Source organism: Cherax quadricarinatus, chromosome 69 (genome assembly GCF_038502225.1).
Source record: "Cherax quadricarinatus isolate ZL_2023a chromosome 69, ASM3850222v1, whole genome shotgun sequence".
NCBI classification, from domain to species: domain Eukaryota; kingdom Metazoa; phylum Arthropoda; class Malacostraca; order Decapoda; family Parastacidae; genus Cherax; species Cherax quadricarinatus.
This window is the reverse complement of record NC_091360.1, coordinates 18,527,547-18,547,845: the sequence shown is the minus strand read 5'-3', so window position 1 is coordinate 18,547,845 and position 20,299 is coordinate 18,527,547. Positions and strand designations below refer to the sequence as shown.

Below are 20,299 nucleotides of genomic sequence, written 5' to 3'. Positions count from 1 at the left end.
TGTCATTACGATTTCTTGAGTCATGTTAAGTAAGAGGACACAAGTGCAACTAATGTGACATTTATTGTGGCAACGTTTCGCTCTCCAGGAGCTTTATCAAGCCATTACCTGGCTTGATAAAGCTCCTGGAGAGCGAAACGTTGCCACAATAAATGTCACATTAGTTGCACATTGTCGGTAATTCTACCAACTTTATTACAATTGAGTCATGTTGACGGCAGTGAAGGGACTTGAGCTAGAGTTCGTCACGGCCACGCTAGCTGGAGATTCGTTTGTAAAAACTTGCATTTGTGGTCACAGAGGTGCCTGTGCTAACCTTCCTATGGTGTAGAAATATACCTAGTTGGAGGAATCTTATTGTGGCTAGCTGGTCTAGTGGCTAACGCGACGGGCTGGAGTTTTGAGACTCTATGACCGCGGGTTCAATCCCGGCCGGGGGTATGGTTTGTTTGCAATCATGTCATTACGATTTCTTGAGTCATGTTGACGGCAGTGAAGGGACTTGAGCTAGAGTTCGTCACGGCCACGCTAGCGGGAGATTCGTCTGTAAAAACTTGCATTTGTGGTCACAGAGGTGCCTGTGCTAACCTTCCTATGGTGTAGAAATATACCTAGTTGGATGAATCTTATTGTGGCTAGCTGGTCTAGTGGCTAACGCGACGGGCTGGAGTTTTGAGACTCTATGACCGCGGGTTCAATCCCGGCCGGGGGTATGGTTTATTTGGGCATAATGCTGTATGATGCATACCCTTGCATTTAAAACACTTCTTCAGTGAGCATTTACCTCCCTTGTGTTCACCTAAACACTTGATGCACCTTTTCAGCTGATGAACACGTTGTTTACGTGCCTCCATTGATGTGTATTGACTACAATACTGTGCCCAATGTGTTCCATCACAAAGTACACATTTTGGAGTACGTTTATGTGTGACAGTCTGTTTACTGTCTGTTGTATTCACAGCTTAATAAATGCCTACATGGGATTTCCCATTCTGTGGTTTAGTGGGAGTAGGTATACTCTTTTTATACTGAGTTGAAGGTTTATTATCCACGGTATTTGTGGATTTTTCATCTTGTCTCGTTGCTTGCATGCATGAAACTATTGTTTGTAAACCATTGCTAATTTCTTCACAAGTGAAATAGCGTTTATTGAACATAATATTTAATCGTTCAATAGTTTGTGGTGACAGCTTATCCTGTACAATACCACTGATAAACCAATCACATTGCCTTAGGTCATATTTAGCACCTAGAGATCTGAGACTATTGTCTAATGCGATTCTAAATGCTTGTAAGTCTGAAAAACAATGTTTGGGTGGCTTCAAGCTTGATATTAAGACTGCATGTCTAACTCTGGCCTTGTCAGCATGAAAGTAATTGTCTGCTAAGACACGTAAGGCTATTTGACAATTGCCTTTAACCTCCGGAAATGACTTAATCAGTTCATAGGGTTCTCTCTTCACAAGACATTTAAGATAATTGAACTAAGCAATCTCATCTATGTCAGTTCGGGAATTTACTATGGACTGAAAACCACTAATGAATTCTTCATAATTATGACCTTGGAAAATAGGTAATGACAAGGGAGGTAAACTTGTTAATGGTACACTTGTTGTTGTTACAGGTGTAACAGGTGTTTGACCACTAGTTACAGTAGGTCTCTGTGACAGAGTTTTGTGGCAGATTGCCTGTACTCCTGTCCACCTTAATTGTCGATTACTAAATGTATCCAAAACATTTTTAATTTCATCCTCAGATGAATCTGAATCAAGAAATTTATTTTCATAATGTGTATAGTCTGAATTAATTATTTCCAGACGTTGTGTAAGTAATTCAAATTTGACCTCAAGATCATCAAAATCTATGTTTGTATCTTGAGTTAATCCTATACAGACTAAAATTAGATTTTCTAATTGTGTAATCTTAGTCTGTAAAGACTGAAACTGAGTTTTCAAACAAGCCATTTTAATCGTATACTGAAAATTCTAGCACCACACTTAGAGTGTTTGAATAACACTGTACTGCTATAAACAGCTGAGTTTTTGTTTTGCTTAAGTCAGCAATAATCGAGTCAGACACTACTGACCCACCAAGCTTAAAACCTCAGGGTCAATGACCATGAATTATACAGGGTACATATGGCTGGTGTTTATGGCTTGAATTTGCTGTGTCAGCCTGCCCACGATGATTAATCGTAAATAACGATGTTATAAACTTCATTCACTATACACTATAAATGTCACTGTATAACTGTAAATCACACGTGAATATTACTTACACATATATAAATGTCACTGTTAATATGTATTTGAAAGCTTACACTTTATATATAAGTTCCTTTAATATAACAGGTATATCTATAAGAAGCAAACTTTAACACTATCTTGTCTCTTAATCTCTGCCTATAAACATTATAAACACTATGTGTATATACACTCAGACAAACAAAACATCAGTTGGGTTGTTGTTGTCGTCAGCGCTTCTCGAGCATGGAGCAGTGGATGCCGGGTGCCATCCCCCGTTTTCTTGTTGGGTGAGTCACCCAGCTCCCGTTTTCTTTGGGTGAATGCTGGGTGAGCGCCCGTTTTCTTTTGGCTGCCCATTCTCTGTGATTGAGTCTGGAGGGACTCATATATATGCTGATTTATATTGTAAAACACTAGTTTTACAGGTTTCTTCGAAGGACCTTGCCTCGTAGGTTATTTGTACACTGTAGTACAACATATCTGGATCACAGTGTGGCCTTTATCCGGTTCGAGCACGACCAAAATGTTGAGAAATGGTTTACCAGCTAAGATATAATTTTAAATATAGGGAATACTTAGCTGATAAAAGACAGCAAATCGTCTACAAAGCCGCCCCTGTAGACAAGGTCTTGAATTGTTGTCATGTTCATTTCTCAATGGGCTGTAATGAGTTATAATTTGTAAGATTATAAATTACCCCTAGGGGTGTTATATCAGCATATTTCATTCACGGATTGCTGACTCACGGATTGTGTGGACTCAAAAGTTCGCACCTCACTGCCGACTATAGGTTGATTACAAACTCCTTGCCACTCAAGAACTGCGCAGTCCCCCGTACTACAAGAAATTCGTAACCTACCTTGCTCTTGTAGCATGAGCAATGGTGTTCTTCACACCTTCGACAGGTATCGGTGACTTGATAGAAGCTGAAGTGTCCTTGGATGTCCACGTCTTCCATAGTCTAGGAATACGCACACTGGTACACTATGTTCCACAAGATTTGTCTTTATTGTTCACAATTTTATCACTGAAGAAGCTGATCACACTTCTCTGTAAGTGTTTATTGTGTTTTGTGAGACACTTTGTTCACACTAACGCACAGATCGTTCTTTGTTGGTTATCCTGGCATCAGTGTGACTCTCAGTAGAGTCAACAGTAATCTGAAGACGCCACAGCCTCCTACGCCCTCACTGCCCTCAGCACATAAAGGAAAAGCTGACCTAGTACCTTTTGCTTCCTTGCCACTTCCTCGATGAAGCAAAGCAGAATGTTTGATTCTTGCTGTCTTAAACATAGACAGCAAAGTACACTATCTTCACCATGGTAACAAAGTGGGAGCAGGATTTTCCTTAATTGTCCTGCTAAGGTAAGAGATGGACTGTCTTTTATTAAAATACACTTTGCAACACTGGAGTCTGCAAGGAGCGTCGAAGCGACCATGTTGCATACTCGTACTGCATCTGCGATCAATTACTGCTCTAGCAGTAAACAAGATGCTTGCCCCTTCTGAGAGGGCTGGGCCCCTCAGGGCTGATAGGGGCTGAAAGGGGCTGAAGAGGGCTGATACCCCCCTCCTGGAGAAAATTTCTCCACAGTAGTGTAATAAGACCAAGTATACTGTAGTGCAATATTCCAAGTACATATACCGCAGTGTAATAAGATCAAGTATACTGTAGTGTAATAAGACCAAGTATACTGTAGTGTAATGAGGTCAATTATACTGTAATATTTTCATTTTACTAAGAACATTTTGTGCAAGTTTCAAAGAAGAAAAATATAATATTGAAAAAACTATAAATTTATTATACTGAGATGCTGTAACTCAGTTTTTTAAGAACATAGATTATCGATAAAAAAATACTATTAATTTTAAGGAAGGCATATAAAATATTTTATTTATGGAAACTTATATTAACATGAGATGCTTGTAATATTTGTTGTTTATAAAGAACAAAAAGTCAATATCATGACTGGAACAATAAGGAAATAAACCGCAGATAAGAGATAGAAGCTTATAACGATGTTTTAGTCTGACTTGGACAAGTCACGACTGTGAGGGAACCAGTAAATATAGCAGAGTAGGACAGGAATGGGGCAGAGAGGAAGAGAAAAGGAGGTTTAAAAACAGTGGTAGAGGTTGTGCTGGTAGCAAAGGTAGTAGTAGAATTATTAATGGAAGCAGCAAGCAGGGGAAATAATGCTACACAGAAATGGAAGTGAAGCGAGGCAATAATATTAAAATTAATAGTAAGAGCATGTACATTCACTACTGTTTTTTTTTACCATACACTCTCTCTCAAGAAAAATATTCTTATTTCTCACTCCATGTCCTCTGTATTGGTGACCCCTCAGTTCCTTGACTCGGGAATTTCCACTCTTCGCAGTTTGTTTTCTCGTCTTGGCTACTCTTCCGGTATAATAAACTTTGTCTTCTCACGTACTGAACGGACTTTCTTCTCTCTCAAACTCTCTATTTTCGTGAAATCTCCTGTTCTCTCCCTTCTCCATAATTTCAGTCCATGTAATCTCAGCAACTCTTTCCACTCATTAAACATAAAGTGTACTGTTCACCAAACTAACATCCTTCATACTAATCTGGTTTGTACCTCTTCTGCTATTGATATGTCTGGAGTCTACTCTATTTCCTACTCCCCATGTCCTTTTAAGTACTTTTGTGAGACTGGCCACTCTCTTTCTGACAGACATAAAGAGCACAAAATAAGTGTTAGAATATCCGACACAAGTAATGCTTGTTTCTGTCACGTAGAGATCACAGTCATCCTATTGACTGGACTTCTGCTAGAACTGTATTGCCTTCCACTAGCCTTCGCGGACATCGTCTTGTTGAAGCATACCTTATTTATTACTTTCCTAATAAGATTCTTAGTCCGTGCTTTGCCTCTGTAGATGCCTTCGTCTCTCATTACATTGTCAAATGCTCCAAACTTCAGAACACTCCTGACTTGACCTGATCTTATCATCTGCTTCTCACCTTTCTCCTTCCTCATTTAACTTTATCTTCCTTTCTTCTGTCTAGGTGAGTTCCGTTCTGTCCTTCAGTCCCCCCCCCCTCCTGTGTTTTTGGTCCCAACCTTGTAGGCCATTAGCTCTACTGCAGTGTTCCTTCTGGTCCTTAGATTTACTTCACTTCTACCGATACTACTACTACTCCATTACTATTTCTGCTACTACTCCATAACTACTACTGCTACTACTACTACCATTACTACTACTTCTACTACTTTTGCTTTGCTTCATTCCCATTTCTGTCTACCACTATTCCTCTTACTACTACCACTACTACCACTACTTCTGTATTTCCTTCTTCTCTCTGTCTCTTCCCTGTCTCCCTCTCTTATATGTACTAACTAAACACCGTGATTAGCCTAGCATCTTCTAAAAGAAAGAGGAAACGATGATCCAAGGACTCACCCGAGGACTTGGATCAATCCCAGGACTCATGGGACAGCGAAGCAAGCGAAAGCAGCCGGTCCCGTGAGGCAAGGATGGATGAAGAAAAGTTCTTTCCAACTACAAATATTAAATTAGACACATGTGCAACTCTTGGGTATCTTTATTGAGGAAACATATCGCCATACAGTGGCTTCATCAGTCCATACTGATGATGGACTGATGAAGCCACTGTGTGGCGAAACGTTTCCTCAATAAAGATACCCAAGAGTTGCACATGTGTCTAATTTAACATGTCGGTTCTTTGAACCATTCATCTACAACTACAATATGCTGGATGAAGAAGCATGGCAGGCAGGAAGCAAGAGCCCTGAGGTCCCAGAGGAGACACGTTGTTTTCTTGCCTCAGATCGTGCAAACGAAAACCATCAGCAAGCAACAAATTCATGTTGATTATGAATCAACACCTCGACACCCCGTATGCGGCTATAATTCACTTCGAGAGGAAATACGGCCTGAAGATATCAGTGTCCTTTAATCTGAAAGAGGAGTTCATTCTCTCTTCCCGAAACTCTGAGTCCTCTGAAGTATTGCAAAAGGTGAAAAACTTCGAAACACCAATTGTACAAACAGAAATAAAATGCAAAGAGCGGAAAACAAAACAGGTGCTGATGCACTATCCACTAGACATGCCTCTCGATATAATCCACAGTAACAAAGCTTCCTGAAAGCCGAGCTGCTCAGAGCCAAGAAGGACAACAACGTCTTAATGCAACATACAGAACATCTCCCAGCTCAACGGGATCTCGGTTGCTGTGGATAATACCTGGTTATGATGTACAAACCAGAACCTTAGGTCCTATTGTCAGTTTAAGGAAATACGCAGCATCTGTAGCGGATCTCACTCGACTAGTGACTCCTTGGGTAAACGAGAAATGAAGCTACAGAACCTCGGTGTCCAAACTGTGGCAAGAATCTTCATACCAGAAACCTAAACTGCCCAGAAAGGCATCGCTGTGTCAGGGCAGTACGGAAAATCCCGGTTATCCAGCCTCCATCATCAAGTAAATCCCTTACCACGGAGCAGCAGCCTCATCCAGAGGAGACTACAGTAACACGGAATCCAGGGCCACTTCCCCAGGTACAGCGACAAAGAAAACCGAGGAAGCATCAGCGATGGTGTCGTGCACTATGAGGGAAAAGTTCAATAGATAGGAGTAGTGAGGGAGTATATAGTAACAATAGTTTCATTGCCGGCTACTTGTTAAGGTAGGGTAAGTCCAGCTCCAGCTATTCCCCCCCCCTTTTTCCCCCTCCCCGAAAGTGATAGTTTGATTGCCGGCTGCTTGTTAAGGTAGGGTCAGTCTAGCTACTGCTATCCCTTCCCCTCCCTCTTCCCCCCCTTCCCGAAAGGTGACGTGTGGGGCTCCGGTCAAACAGTAAATCACTCGACTCACAGCTCCCAACACTTCTGATCATATTTTAGTGGACTTATTGGTTGAAAGCTTCACTTTTGACCAATAATTAACTTAGTCCTTTCAGTTTTTATCTGTTAAATGTTTTAATAATCACCACATCTTTTAGGTATTGTACTTATCATGGAGAGTGATTTCTTAAGCAGTGGGTAATCTCTCTCTTTACAGCTTGGAATGACAGAGAGGGTCACCTGCCAACCAATGAGAAGAATAGAAGGAGACGGACTAACGTCCTGAGACGTCCCAGGTTTAATCTACTTACCTGTTATGCAAGCCAACGCAGGACCTAACCCCTCATTATAGCAGTGGTAACGAACCTGTTTTCCTGTCATCTGAAGTAATTACTCACGGCCACACACTGTGAAGAACGAGCCGGTGGTGGTCACCAACACCTGCTACCCCCCCCCCATCAGCAACTGCTATGATTTCAACAACACGCAGTGTCACCAACACCTGACACCCCATTACCACGATATACCTATATTAGCATTGAGTTCAAATGTAATTTTTTTTTTCATTTCATTTTTCATTTTTCTTTCAATTAGGATACTCATTCATGTTTTATTGTTTTAAATTTTCCGTTTCTAAATAATAAAGTGTTTATCATTGTCTGTTATTATTTCTTTTTCTATTCATTGATTTTCCTGAGGAGGAGCCAGCCTTGGTAATACTGACTGAAGTTGTTACAGGGCTGAGTAAGCCTTCACACGCACATGCTCAGCTATCATTTGATACTGCTGCTTGACCTTCCACCCAACAACAGCAGCCAACGTGCTCCATGATGCAGGACCAGACTACAGACGTATCATCCGTAATATCCCAGCAGTCACCAATGAAGAGCACTATAGCCCAAGGGAACAGAGCAAGCAATTCTGTGTTTCCCCAGGGCCATCAAATGATGTAGTCAATCAAGTGCTTCACTGAAATCATATGCTACCTGATAGACTCAGAAGAAAACTAAGAAACATTCAGAACTATAGTAAAAACCTTCTTGAATATATGCATGATTAACAAAAGAGTCCATGGTTAATTTGCAAATTTACCCGACCATCCAACATAGGACTCACAGACAATGATGGGGGGGGGGGGCTGAGTACTTCACTCCACTGTAGTACATAAAATGTTTTGCTGTGACACACACAGGGACTACAACAAGACCCTGACAGCGGCCACAGAACAGCTGAATTAAATGAACATCTTTAAGAACCTCAGACGGGTCATCTTAGGATTAAGACCTGTGCCAGGATGCAGCTTCTGACGAATCAATCAAACAACAACTATCGTATGTCAGTGTGATTTGTAAATGGTCCAAGTCTGACTGAAACGTCGCAATAAGCTTCTCTCTTCTATGAGCCGGATATTTGTACATTGTAGTTTTTAGAACTCTAACTTTCTATAATTTTGTAAATCTTATTTGAAGAGATAGAGAATATTACACTTATGTAAAGCATGCTGGTGTTTATTTCAATGCCATATTTATTAAAAAACCGTAAACGGTCCAAACGTATATATACGTTTTTTCAACATTTGAAAGTATGTAAAAAAAGCAGATCTTCTTTTTGCTTTTTTACATTTGAAAATGTTATATTTAAAAATATGTAAAAAAAAAAGTAGATCTACTTTAGTAGCACTACACATGTGAACTTAGATCTGCTTGGACCGTTTACGGGTTAATAAATAACGTTGTTTTCCCAGATGTGTGGTGCCAAACTGTGATGACAACAGTAGCCATTACGAGGAGATCTTCACAGAGTGGGCCATCCCAGAGGGTGACCAGTGTCATGTCTGGACACTCAAGGACAACATTACTGACCAATGTCAACCAGATGTATTTTCTAACTCAACTACATCTTGCTCACAGTGGGTTTATGATACATCATTGTTCTCTGCAACTACTGTCACTCAGGTTTGTCAGATTGTATGTTATATTTGTTATGTTAAATTATAATATTTTACATGGATATTATTAGTTATATTATATTGTATATTACGACTAGTGTAAGTAAAACTGCCGATTAAGCCGAATTGGGTAGTTTGGTCTATAAAACAAGGTTGTCTTCTGCCAAATTAGCTGAGAGAAAATTTGCTTATTGAGTAACTCTGCTAAATTCAGTCTCAGCATTATGATAAATATGTACATCATTGATTTAAAATAATCTTTATTGCATATATATTGACTTGGGATAAATAGTAGAATTTAGCAAAAGCCAACTGCATTAGTTTAACTGCGGTTAGGTAACGTACTAACTTAGTTTTTGTTCAAAAATAAAAATCTTTATGTTACTGACAACGAAAGAAAATTATCTATCAGTAATTTTTTTTTAATGTTTAATTTCTTTTAGGGAGCTCGGTTTATTCGGCCAGTTCGGCTTTTTACATATGACATATGTCGTGCCAAAATTGTAAAATTGGTCAGTTAGCAAGAACTCATTTAAAATAAGTAAAATTAAGTCCTTCCCAAAATTTTCTCTTATACGTTTAAAGATATATGATGTTGATTTTTGTTAATGTAAAAATTAATAATTTTGTACCAAAAGAACCTTAGAAAACTTTCCTAACCTATTTATAACAATCACAATAAAATTTAATCTAATCCAACGAAATATATTTTAGATAAGTTTACAGTTATTTAATAAAAACAAACACAATGAAATATATTTTTTCGAAAAGTTCACAATGATTTTTGCTTAATTACTGCAATAACAAATTTTTGCTTGCTTTATTCGGCAAGAAGAGCATTGCTATTTAAGCCAATATCGCAAGTTTTACCTATTCAGCACAACACCTTTATATATATATATATATATATATATATATATATATATATATATATATATATATATATATATATATATATATATCGTGCCGAATATGTGAAACTGGTCAATTAGCAAGAACTCATTTAAAATTAAGTCCTTTCTGAAATTTTCTCTTACACGTTTAAAGATATATTTTTTTTCATCAATGTTAATGTAAATATTTATAATTTTGGACCAAAAGAATCTTAGAAAACTTACCTAACCTTATTATGATAAGTGTAATTTATTTTAGCCTAACCCAACTAAATATATTTTAAATACGTTTACAATAATTTAGTACTAAACAAACACAATCAAATATATTTTTTTCGTTAGGTTCAGAATGATTTTGGCGAAATTATTGCATACACAAATTTTCACTTGTCCTATATGGCAAGACGAGCGTTGCTATTTAAGCCAAGATCGCAAGTTCTGCCTATTCGGCACGACATATATATATATATATATATATATATATATATATATATATATATATATATATATATATATATATATATATATATATATATATATATATATATATATATATATATATACATGAGGAGGTTAATAATATTATCAAGAGGAGCCTCACAACAGCTGGATGCCCAGCAGTAAGGGAGCCACCCCAACTATGCAGATCTGATGGCAGCCAGAAGCGTCCAGATGGTATCACCCTTCAAGCCTGGACAGATGGGAAGCAGGTGGTGTGGGACTATACATGTGCATCTACCTTGGCTGATACCTATCTCCAATACACCAGGGAGGAAGGAGGGGCAGCTGCCAGCTTCAGGGAGTCCCAAAAGTCTAGAAAATATGGAGAACTTGCCCATCATTATATGTTTGTTCCCATAGGCTCAGAGACCCTTGGCTCATGGGGAAAGAGTGCATCTAAATTCCTTAAGGAGCTGGGAAAAAGACTCATCAGGGTAACTAGGGATCCCAGGGCAGCTAGTTTTCTGTTCCAGCGGCTCAGTGCGGCTGTTCAAAGGGGTAATGCCTGCTGTATTTTGGGCACACGCCCCAGCTCTGAGGAGCTGGATGAGATTTTCGCCTTATAATCGGTGATACACACGTAACAACATGTACCGTATGTGCCACCTTGATATCAATAGTGTATCTCTTGGATCTTCTGTACCATATTATGTAATAATATATATATATATATATATATATATATATATATATATATATATATATATATATATATATATATATATATATATATATATATATATTATATATATATGAGTGTACATAAATGGAGAAAAAAAATAGGAATGACTTATGGAGCAGTAGTGCCACCAAACAGTTCCAGCAGGTTGGTGTGGCGAACCTGGAAATTTGAAATTATGCTAGCCGAAATTAGTGCCGAATAACTGATGGAACCGGATGTCTGATTGTCGGATATGTGATGGCGGAAATGTAATATATACAGGAGAAGAGGTTACAAGCACCTTCCTCCCTGCATTTCAGTCCTGTGGGTTAGAGCGTCATGTGACTTTCGCTCACCATGAGGCGGGCCAAAACATATATATATATATATATATATATATATATATATATATATATATATATATATATATATATATATATATATATATATATATATATATATATATATATATATATATATATATGTGTGTGTGTGTGTGTGTAAGAATGTAAGAACACTGCGACTACCCAAGGACTCGAACCCATGGTGTTTTGGCCTGACTCGTGGTGAGCGAAAATCACATGATGCTCTAACCCACAGGACCACCAAATCCTGCAAGAACCAATCACCCATTGGAAATATAAACACATATGCAGTATAATGTGATCCTTTATTGACTACGTTTCGCCCACACAGTGGGCTTTTTTCAAGTCACAAACAGATCTACCTGGGGTGGAAGGGACGCGAGTATTTATAGTCAGGTTCAGAATGCTGAGGTCAGGTGGAGAATGCTGCATCTGATGATGTACCGAGTGGGGTTATAGAGTCTAAAATCTTGGGTAGCTTGTAAATGAGATTGGATAAGTTTGTGAGCAGACCTTCTACAGTGTTCTTATGTGGGATAGCGATGAAGAAGTTTCTTGGCAAGTGGTTCAGCTATGTTATAGAAGCCACTATTCTGGTTGAAGTTGTCGGATATAGAAATAAGTGATGATTCCAGGATTCTTCGGTATTGAGTGTTGTCTTCTGTGGCGATGAGTCTTGAGTTTCTGTAGTTTATCAAGTGGTTGTGTGAATTACGGTGTTGTACACAGGCATTCCTTGTGTCGTCAGACCTGCTTGCGTATTGGTGTTCTGAAATATGTGTTTGGAGGTCCCTTGATGTTTCGCCCACGTATAACTTGTTGCAGTCATTACAAGGGATTATGTATACCCCTGCAGAGGGCGGAAGCTTGTCCTGTCTATCACTGGTAATGTCCTTGATGGTCGTGGTTGTGGAGGTAGATACTTGAAATGAGGTATTGGAAAAGATGTTGGAAACGTGTTTGGCAATGGAGTTGGTGGGGAGGACTATGTATCTCTTGTCGGCAGTGTCTTCTCTGGGTGTGTTGAAGATGTTTAATGCCCGTCGTCTGCAGTCTCTGATGAAGTGACGAGGATAGTGGAGTTTAGAAAATACTTGTTCAATTATCGTGCATTCTTCTTCAAGGAACTCATTGCTGCAGATTCTGAGTGCACGCAGAAAGAAGCCTATAATTACACCACGTTTGGTTTTGGTGTCGTGGTGAGAGTAAAAGTGGAGAAGGTCGTTTTGGTTGGTGGGTTTTCGATAGACTTTAAAACGAAGTTCGTGGTCAGCTTTGCAGAGCAGAACATCAAGGAAAGGAAGGGTGTTGTCGACTTCTTCTTCAAGTGTGAACTGGATTGAAGGCTCGACCTGGTTGAGCTTGTCTTGGAGAGCTTGAACGTTGAAGCGTTTAGAAGTTATGAGGAGAATGTCGTCAACATAACGGAGCCAGGTGACAGACGAAGGAATAATGGTGGAGAAACGTTCGGCTTCTAGATGTTCCATGTATAGGTTCGCCAGGACCGCACTGAGTGGCGAACCCATGGGTAGTCCAAAAGTCTGCTGAAAGAGGTGATTTTCGAAAGAGAAACACGTAAAGCCAACACATAGTTCAACAAGGTCGATGAAATCGCTGGCAGGAATGGGAAGGTCAAGTGAATCGTCAATTTTCCTGCGCAAGAGATCAATGGCTTGTGTAGTAGGTACTTTGGTGAATAGGGAAGTCACGTCAAGGCTGGAAAGTTTCTTGTTCCTGATGTTGATGTTGAGAATGCGATTGAGAAGATCACCCGAGTGTTTGAGATGTGCTGGACTGATAGTGCCCAAGAGTTTAGAGAGGTGTTTTGCGAGAATTCCTGAGAGCTGGTGGGGAGCACTGCCTATTCCCGAGGATATGGGCCTCAGTGGGATACCAGGCTTGTGAGTTTTTGGCAGGCCGTACATTCTGGCAGGTCTGGGGTTGCTGGGCATGGTGTGCAGAAGTTTCTTCCCTTGTTCTGAGCCCCTCAGAATGCGGCGAGTCCTTTGAAGAAAAGTTTTAGTAAGGTTGTCCACTTGGTTAGTTGTGAGAGGTTTGTAGGTATCTGGGTCATTAAGTAGATTGAGCATTTTGTTCCTGTAATCGTCAGTGTTCATGATAACAACACCACCTCCTTTATCAGCGGTGGTGACCCTGATGGTCGTGTCTTCTGCTAAACCTTTGAGTGCATTGATGTAACGTCGAGGTATGACTGGGGAGCTGCGTGTTGAGACAAGCTCAACCAGGTCGAGCCTTCAATCCAGTTCACACTTGAAGAAGAAGTCGACAACACTCTTCCTTTCCTTGATGTTCTGCTCTGCAAAGCTGACCACGAACTTCGTTTTAAAGTCTATCGAAAACCCACCAACCAAAACGACTTTCTCCACTTTTACTCTCACCACGACACCAAAACCAAACGTGGTGTAATTATAGGCTTCTTCCTGCGTGCACTCAGAATCTGCAGCAATGAGTTCCTTGAAGAAGAATGCACGATAATTGAACAAGTATTTTCTAAACTCCACTATCCTCGTCACTTCATCAGAGACTGCAGACGACGGGCATTAAACATCTTCAACACACTGAACATTAAAATGGTATAAAATACCGACAGGTTGTTAGGTAAGACACATATGCAACAGTTAGGTATCTTTATTAAGAAACGTTTCGCCTACACAGTAGGCTTCTTCAGTCAAGTACAGAAAAGTGATAGAAGCAGAAGATACTTGAAGACGATGTAATCAGTCCATCACCCTTAAAGTTTTGAGGTGGTCAGTCCCTCAGTCTGGAGAAGAGCATTGTTCCATAGTATGAAACAATATGGAGAAGAAGTGACAGGATGGAGCTTTTTATAGCGCCAAGAGGTGAGACGTAGGCCACTCGGAGAGGTAAGAACTCAGATGTTGAGAAGTCAGGTCCCTCTCAAATCCAGCCCCTCTCACTAGTGGAAGTTGTCGAAGTTGATTGCAGGTCTGTACCAAGATACCCTTGTGTTGCAGTGTCTGACAGATTGAACATTAAAATGGTATAAAATACCGACAGGTTGTTAGGTAAGACACATATGCAACAGTTAGGTATCTTTATTATGAAACGTTTCGCCTACACAGTAGGCTTCTTCAGTCAAGTACAGAAAAGTTGATAGAAGCAGAAGATACTTCAAGTATCTTCTGCTTCTATCAACTTTTCTGTACTTGACTGAAGAAGCCTACTGTGTAGGCGAAACGTTTCATAATAAAGATACCTAACTGTTGCATATGTGTCTTACCTAACAATCTTCAACACACCCAGAGAAGACACTGCCGACAAGAGATACATAGTCCTCCCCACCAACTCCATTGCCAAACACGTTTCCAACATCTTTTCCAATACCTCATTTCAAGTATCTACCTCCACAACCACGACCATCAAGGACATTACCAGTGATAGACAGGACAAGCTTCCACCCTCTGCAGGGGTATACATAATCCCTTGTAATGACTGCAACAAGTTATACGTGGGCGAAACATCAAGGGACCTCCAAACACATATTTCAGAACACCAATACGCAAGCAGGTCTGACGACACAAGGAATGCCTGTGTACAACACCGTAATTCACACAACCACTTGATAAACTACAGAAACTCAAGACTCATCGCCACAGAAGACAACACTCAATACCGAAGAATCCTGGAATCATCACTTATTTCTATATCCGACAACTTCAACCAGAATAGTGGCTTCTATAACATAGCTGAACCACTTGCCAAGAAACTTCTTCATCGCTATCCCACATAAGAACACTGTAGAAGGTCTGCTCACAAACTTATGCAATCTCATTTACAAGCTACCCAAGATTTTAGACTCTATAACCCCACTCGGTACATCATCAGATGCAGCATTCTCCACCTGACCTCAGCATTCTGAACCTGACTATAAATACTCGCGTCCCTTCCACCCCAGGTAGATCTGTTTGTGACTTGAAAAAGCCCACTGTGTGGGCGAAACGTAGTCAATAAAGGATCACATTATACTGCATGTGTTTATATTTCCATTGTGTCGGTATTTTATACCATTTATTTCCAACCAAGCACCCAGCCACGCTAGGTGTGTTACCCTTGGTCCAAGGACATACCGTGATGTGGGTGCCTCTGAGCTAATTTCATTCTACTCCCTGTTTGGTGTACTAGCCCAACAACTGTAACCACAAATGAATGGTATTAATCAATAACAAAATTGCGATTAGCCAAGGACTCGAACCCATGATGTTTTGGCCCGCCTCATGGTGAGCGAAAATCACATGACGCTCTAACCCACAGGACTGAAATGCAGGGAGCAAGGTGCTAGTAACCTCTTCTCCTGTATATATTACATTTCCGCCATCACATATCCGACAATCAGACATCCGGTTCCATCAGTTATTCGGCACTAATTTCGGCTAGCATAATTTCAGATTTCCAGGGTCGCCACACCAACCTGCTGGAACTGTTTGGTGGCGCTACTTGCTCCATAAGTCATTCCTTTTTTTTTTCTCCATTTATTGTTATAACCTGCTGACTTTTAGCCCTAGCCATGGTTCCAACGAATAAAAGAAATGCTTCTCGTTGTGTAAATGCCTACACAGCACATTGTCCATAAAAGATAAGGTGGGTTTGAAGCCACTGTCAGTTGCCATGAGCTCAGTCCCCTGATGCAGGGGAATATGCTTTGTTATTATGCTAATTTAAACACTACGGCTTATTTTCCAATCACATTTGATCAAATGGGACATAATAAACATTTTAAATAACTTAAAAACATGTTAAATACTCCAGAATGAATAATACTTGGTATAATACTGAGCGGTTCGACGGCGGTATTAAGAGGATATGGGATATAAGTACCATCCTCCCATCCCTGTTTTGGGGGCTGATATTAGAGAAAACAGAGTATAGCACAGGGCTAACTGTGATATACACTCGTAGTGCACCATGAAATTGAAACAAAAAAGCTATTTTCCATACAGAGATTATCATACATAGCAATATATGAGTAGAGAACCTAGGATACCCCAAAAATATTAGACAAAGTGACTTATTTCTGGTACCTGGCTTCAGTTTGCCATATATGTTTTTTGGTAAATATTTTTTTTCTCTCGGTTGTTTGTTGGGTTATCTTATTGACACTTGGCGGATAAATGCTTCTTAACCTATATCAAAAATGAAAGAAATCGGACAATAAATAACGGACTTCGCTTCCCAGCCATTAGCCGCTCCTAAGCGGTATATTTTTGTATAGTTTTCATGGTTGAATTCTTGTTTTTTCTGGTCTCATATGATAAAATGTAAGATATATTACTGAAATAGGTTTGATTTTGATTGCTTAAACGAAGAAAAGTACCTTGAAATAGAGCTCAAAGTAGCGGAAATATTCGGTTTTATCCGATCTTCAAAGAACTTTCCTATGTAAGTCAAGTTGGTTAATTTTATTAAGTGTATTCTAACCTAACGAGTCTAATCTGGCAGTCTCAATAATCTGGCACACAACATGCCCCCGTGATACCGGAATTGTGATGAAAGACCTGTACTAAATTTAAAACGAGAAACTTTTGTTTTCTTTTGGGTCAACCCTGCCTTGGTGGGATACGGCTGATATGTTGAAAGATGAAAGATGAAAGAATATATATATATATATATATATATATATATATATATATATATATATATATATATATATATATATATATATATATATATATATATATATATATATATATATATATATATATGGAAGACAAGCCACGGGGGGTGGAAATATTTAGCTCAAGTACTTTCGCACTTCTCATTACATCATCAAGAGCTGTGCAATATTGCAAAGGCAACAACAGGAGAATTAGAGTAAGTTTTCAGAGAGTGGTAGTGTGGACTCAGGCAGCCAGTATCTGATAGTGACAAACGGGATGCCACCATACTCTGGTCCCCTCTCCCCAATACCCCAAATGAGAGCTGGTGGGGTAGGCCTCACAGTCTGCATATATCATGACTAACCACCGGGAACAGGTCATGTGATGCAAAAAGTTACAATTTCGAGTTACATACCTTCATTTACACTCTTTTAACTAATGAAACAGAGGGGAAAAAATCCCTCATTTTTCATCCCGTGTCATCGAACCTTCCAGAACAATCAGGAAATACTCGCAGTGTCATTTAATAAGCTTGTGTGAATTTTTTCTTATTCAGGTTTTCTCACAATAACTAGGCTTTTCTTAATTTTAATGCCATTCCCATACTCATTACCCGCTATTATCATCATAACTAAGCTATTCTTAATTTTAATATCCTTCCTACCGTTATTATCAATTATCATCAGCTAATATCATTATTATCATCTTACATTACCATAAACCTAATTCAAAGCCACTCCTATCATTAATGTTCACAAATATCATTATTATCATCATAACTAGGCTATGATGGTGACTTATTAGTTTAGTGGTTTAATGAATCAGGTTGTTGGTAATATTATAATGATGATAACAATAATGATATTTGCTGATGATAGGTGATAATAATGACAGGAATAGCATTAAAATTAAGAATAGCCAAGTTATGATGATGATAATAATGATATTTGTGGATATTAATGACAGGGTTGCTTTGAATCAGGTTTTTGGTAATATAATGATGATAATAATGATATTAGCAGATGATAGTGATAATAATTATAGGAATGACATTAAAATTAATAATAGCCTAGTTATGATGATGATAATAATGAAATTATCGGATAATATTGATTAGAATGGCACCAAAATTATGAATAACCTAGTTATTTTGAGAAAACCTAAATAGGAAAAAAATCACACATGTTTATTAACTGACACTGCGAGTATTTCCTTATTGTTCTGGAAGGTTTACCTGGAGTTTACAAATTTGTAAATGAGGTATGTAAGGATCCAATTTTGTAACTTTTTGAATCACATGACCTGTTCCCAGTGGTTAGAAGCTTGATGCTGGCTATTAACTACCTTCTAGTATTTCTTCATGCTATATGCAAACTGTGAGGCCGACCCCACCCGCCCCCATGTAGGGTATGTGGGAGGGAACCAATGTGTGGTGGCATACCACTTGTTTCTCTCACCCCACTTAGTCCTGGGACCTTGGTCACTGTACTTAGTCCTGGGACCTTGGTCACTGCACTTAGACCTGGGACCTTGGTCACTGCACTTAGACCTGGGACCTTGGTCACTGCACTTAGACCTGGGACCTTGGTCACTGCACTTAGACCTGGGACCTTGGTCACTGCACTTAGACCTGGTACCTTGGTCACTGCACTTAGACCTGGGACCTTGGTCACTGAACTTAGACCTGGTACCTTGGTCACTGCACTGAGACCTGGGACCTTGGTCACTGCACTTAGACCTGGGACCTTGGTCACTGCACTTAGACCTGGGACCTTGGTCACTGCACTTAGACCTGGGACCTTGGTCACTGCACTTAGACCTGGGACCTTGGTCACTGCACTTAGACCTGGGACCTTGGTCACTGCAATTAGTCCTGGGACCTTGGTCACCCCACTTAGTCCTGGGACCTTGGTCACCCAACTTAGTCCTGGGACCTTGGTCACCCCACTTTGCCCTGGGACCTTGGTTACCCCACTTAGTCCTAGGACCTTGGACACCCCATTTAGTCCAGGGACCTTGGTCACCCCACTTAGTCCTGGGACCTTGGTCACCCCACTTAGTCCTGGGACCTTGGTCACCCCATTTAGTCCTGGGACCTTGGTCACCCCACTTTGTCCTGGGACCTTGGTCACCCCACTTAGTCCTGGGACCTTGGTCACCCAACTTAGTCCTGGGACCTTGGTCAAACCACTTAGTCCTGGGACCTTGGTCACCCCACTTACTCCTGGGACCTTGGTCACCCCACTTAGTCCTGTGACCTTGGTCACCCAACTTAGTCCTGGGACCTGGGTCACTGCACTTAGTCCTGGGACCTGGGTCACTGCAATTAGTCCTGGGACCTTGGTCACCCCACTTAGTCCTGGGACATTGGTCACCCCATTTAGTCCTGGGACCTTGGTCACCCCACTTAGACATCGGACCTTGGTCACCCCACTTAGTCCTGGGACCTTTGACACTCCACATAGTCCTGGGACCTTGGTCACCCCACTTAGTCCTGGGACCTTGGTCACCCCACTTAGTCCTGGGACCTTGGTCACCCCACTTAGTCCTGGGACCTTGGCCACCCCATTTAGTCCTGGGACCTTGGTCACCCCACTTAGTCCTGGGACCTTGGTCACCCCACTTAGTCTTGTGACCTTGGTCACCCAACTTACTCCCGGGACCTTGGTCACTGCACTTAGTCCTGGGACCTTCGTCACCCCACTTAGTCTTGGGACCTTCGTCACCCCACTTACTCCTGGGACCTTGGTCACCCCACTTAGTCCTGGGACCTTGGTCACCCAACTTAGTCCTGGGACCTTGGTCACCACACATAGTCCTGGGACCTTTGTCACTCCAATTAGTCCAGGGACCTTGGTCACCCCACTTAGTACTGGGACCTTGGTCACTGCACTTAGTCCTGGGACCTTGGTTACTGCAGTTAGCCCTGGGACCTTGGCCACTGCACTTAGTCTTGGGACCTTGGTCACTGCACTTAGTCCTGGGACCTTGGTCACTGAACTTAGTCCTGGGACCTTTGTCACTGCACTTATTCCTGGGACCTAGGTCACCCCACGTAGTCTTAGGACCTTGGTCACCCCAGTTAGTCCTGGGACCTTGGTCACCGCACTTAGTCCTACGACTTTGGTCACTGCACTTAGTCCTGGGACCTTGGTCAGTGCACTTAGCCCTGGGACCTTGGTCAGTGCACTTAGTAGGGCCTTGGTCACTGC

The 20,299-nt window shown here is 40.6% G+C and overlaps 1 protein-coding gene across 3 annotated transcripts in view; it reads left to right on the top strand.

Moving 5' to 3' along the window:
- The window catches only part of LOC128701878 (organic cation transporter protein), a 181,164-nt gene that overhangs the window by 39,828 nt on the left and 121,037 nt on the right, over positions 1 to 20,299 (top strand). For all 3 annotated transcript variants that reach the window (XM_053795846.2, XM_053795845.2, XM_053795844.2), the window contains exon 3: positions 8,828 to 9,038. In XM_053795846.2, the coding sequence (XP_053651821.2) occupies positions 8,828 to 9,038 (211 nt within the window). The remainder of the gene's footprint in view (positions 1 to 8,827; positions 9,039 to 20,299) is intronic.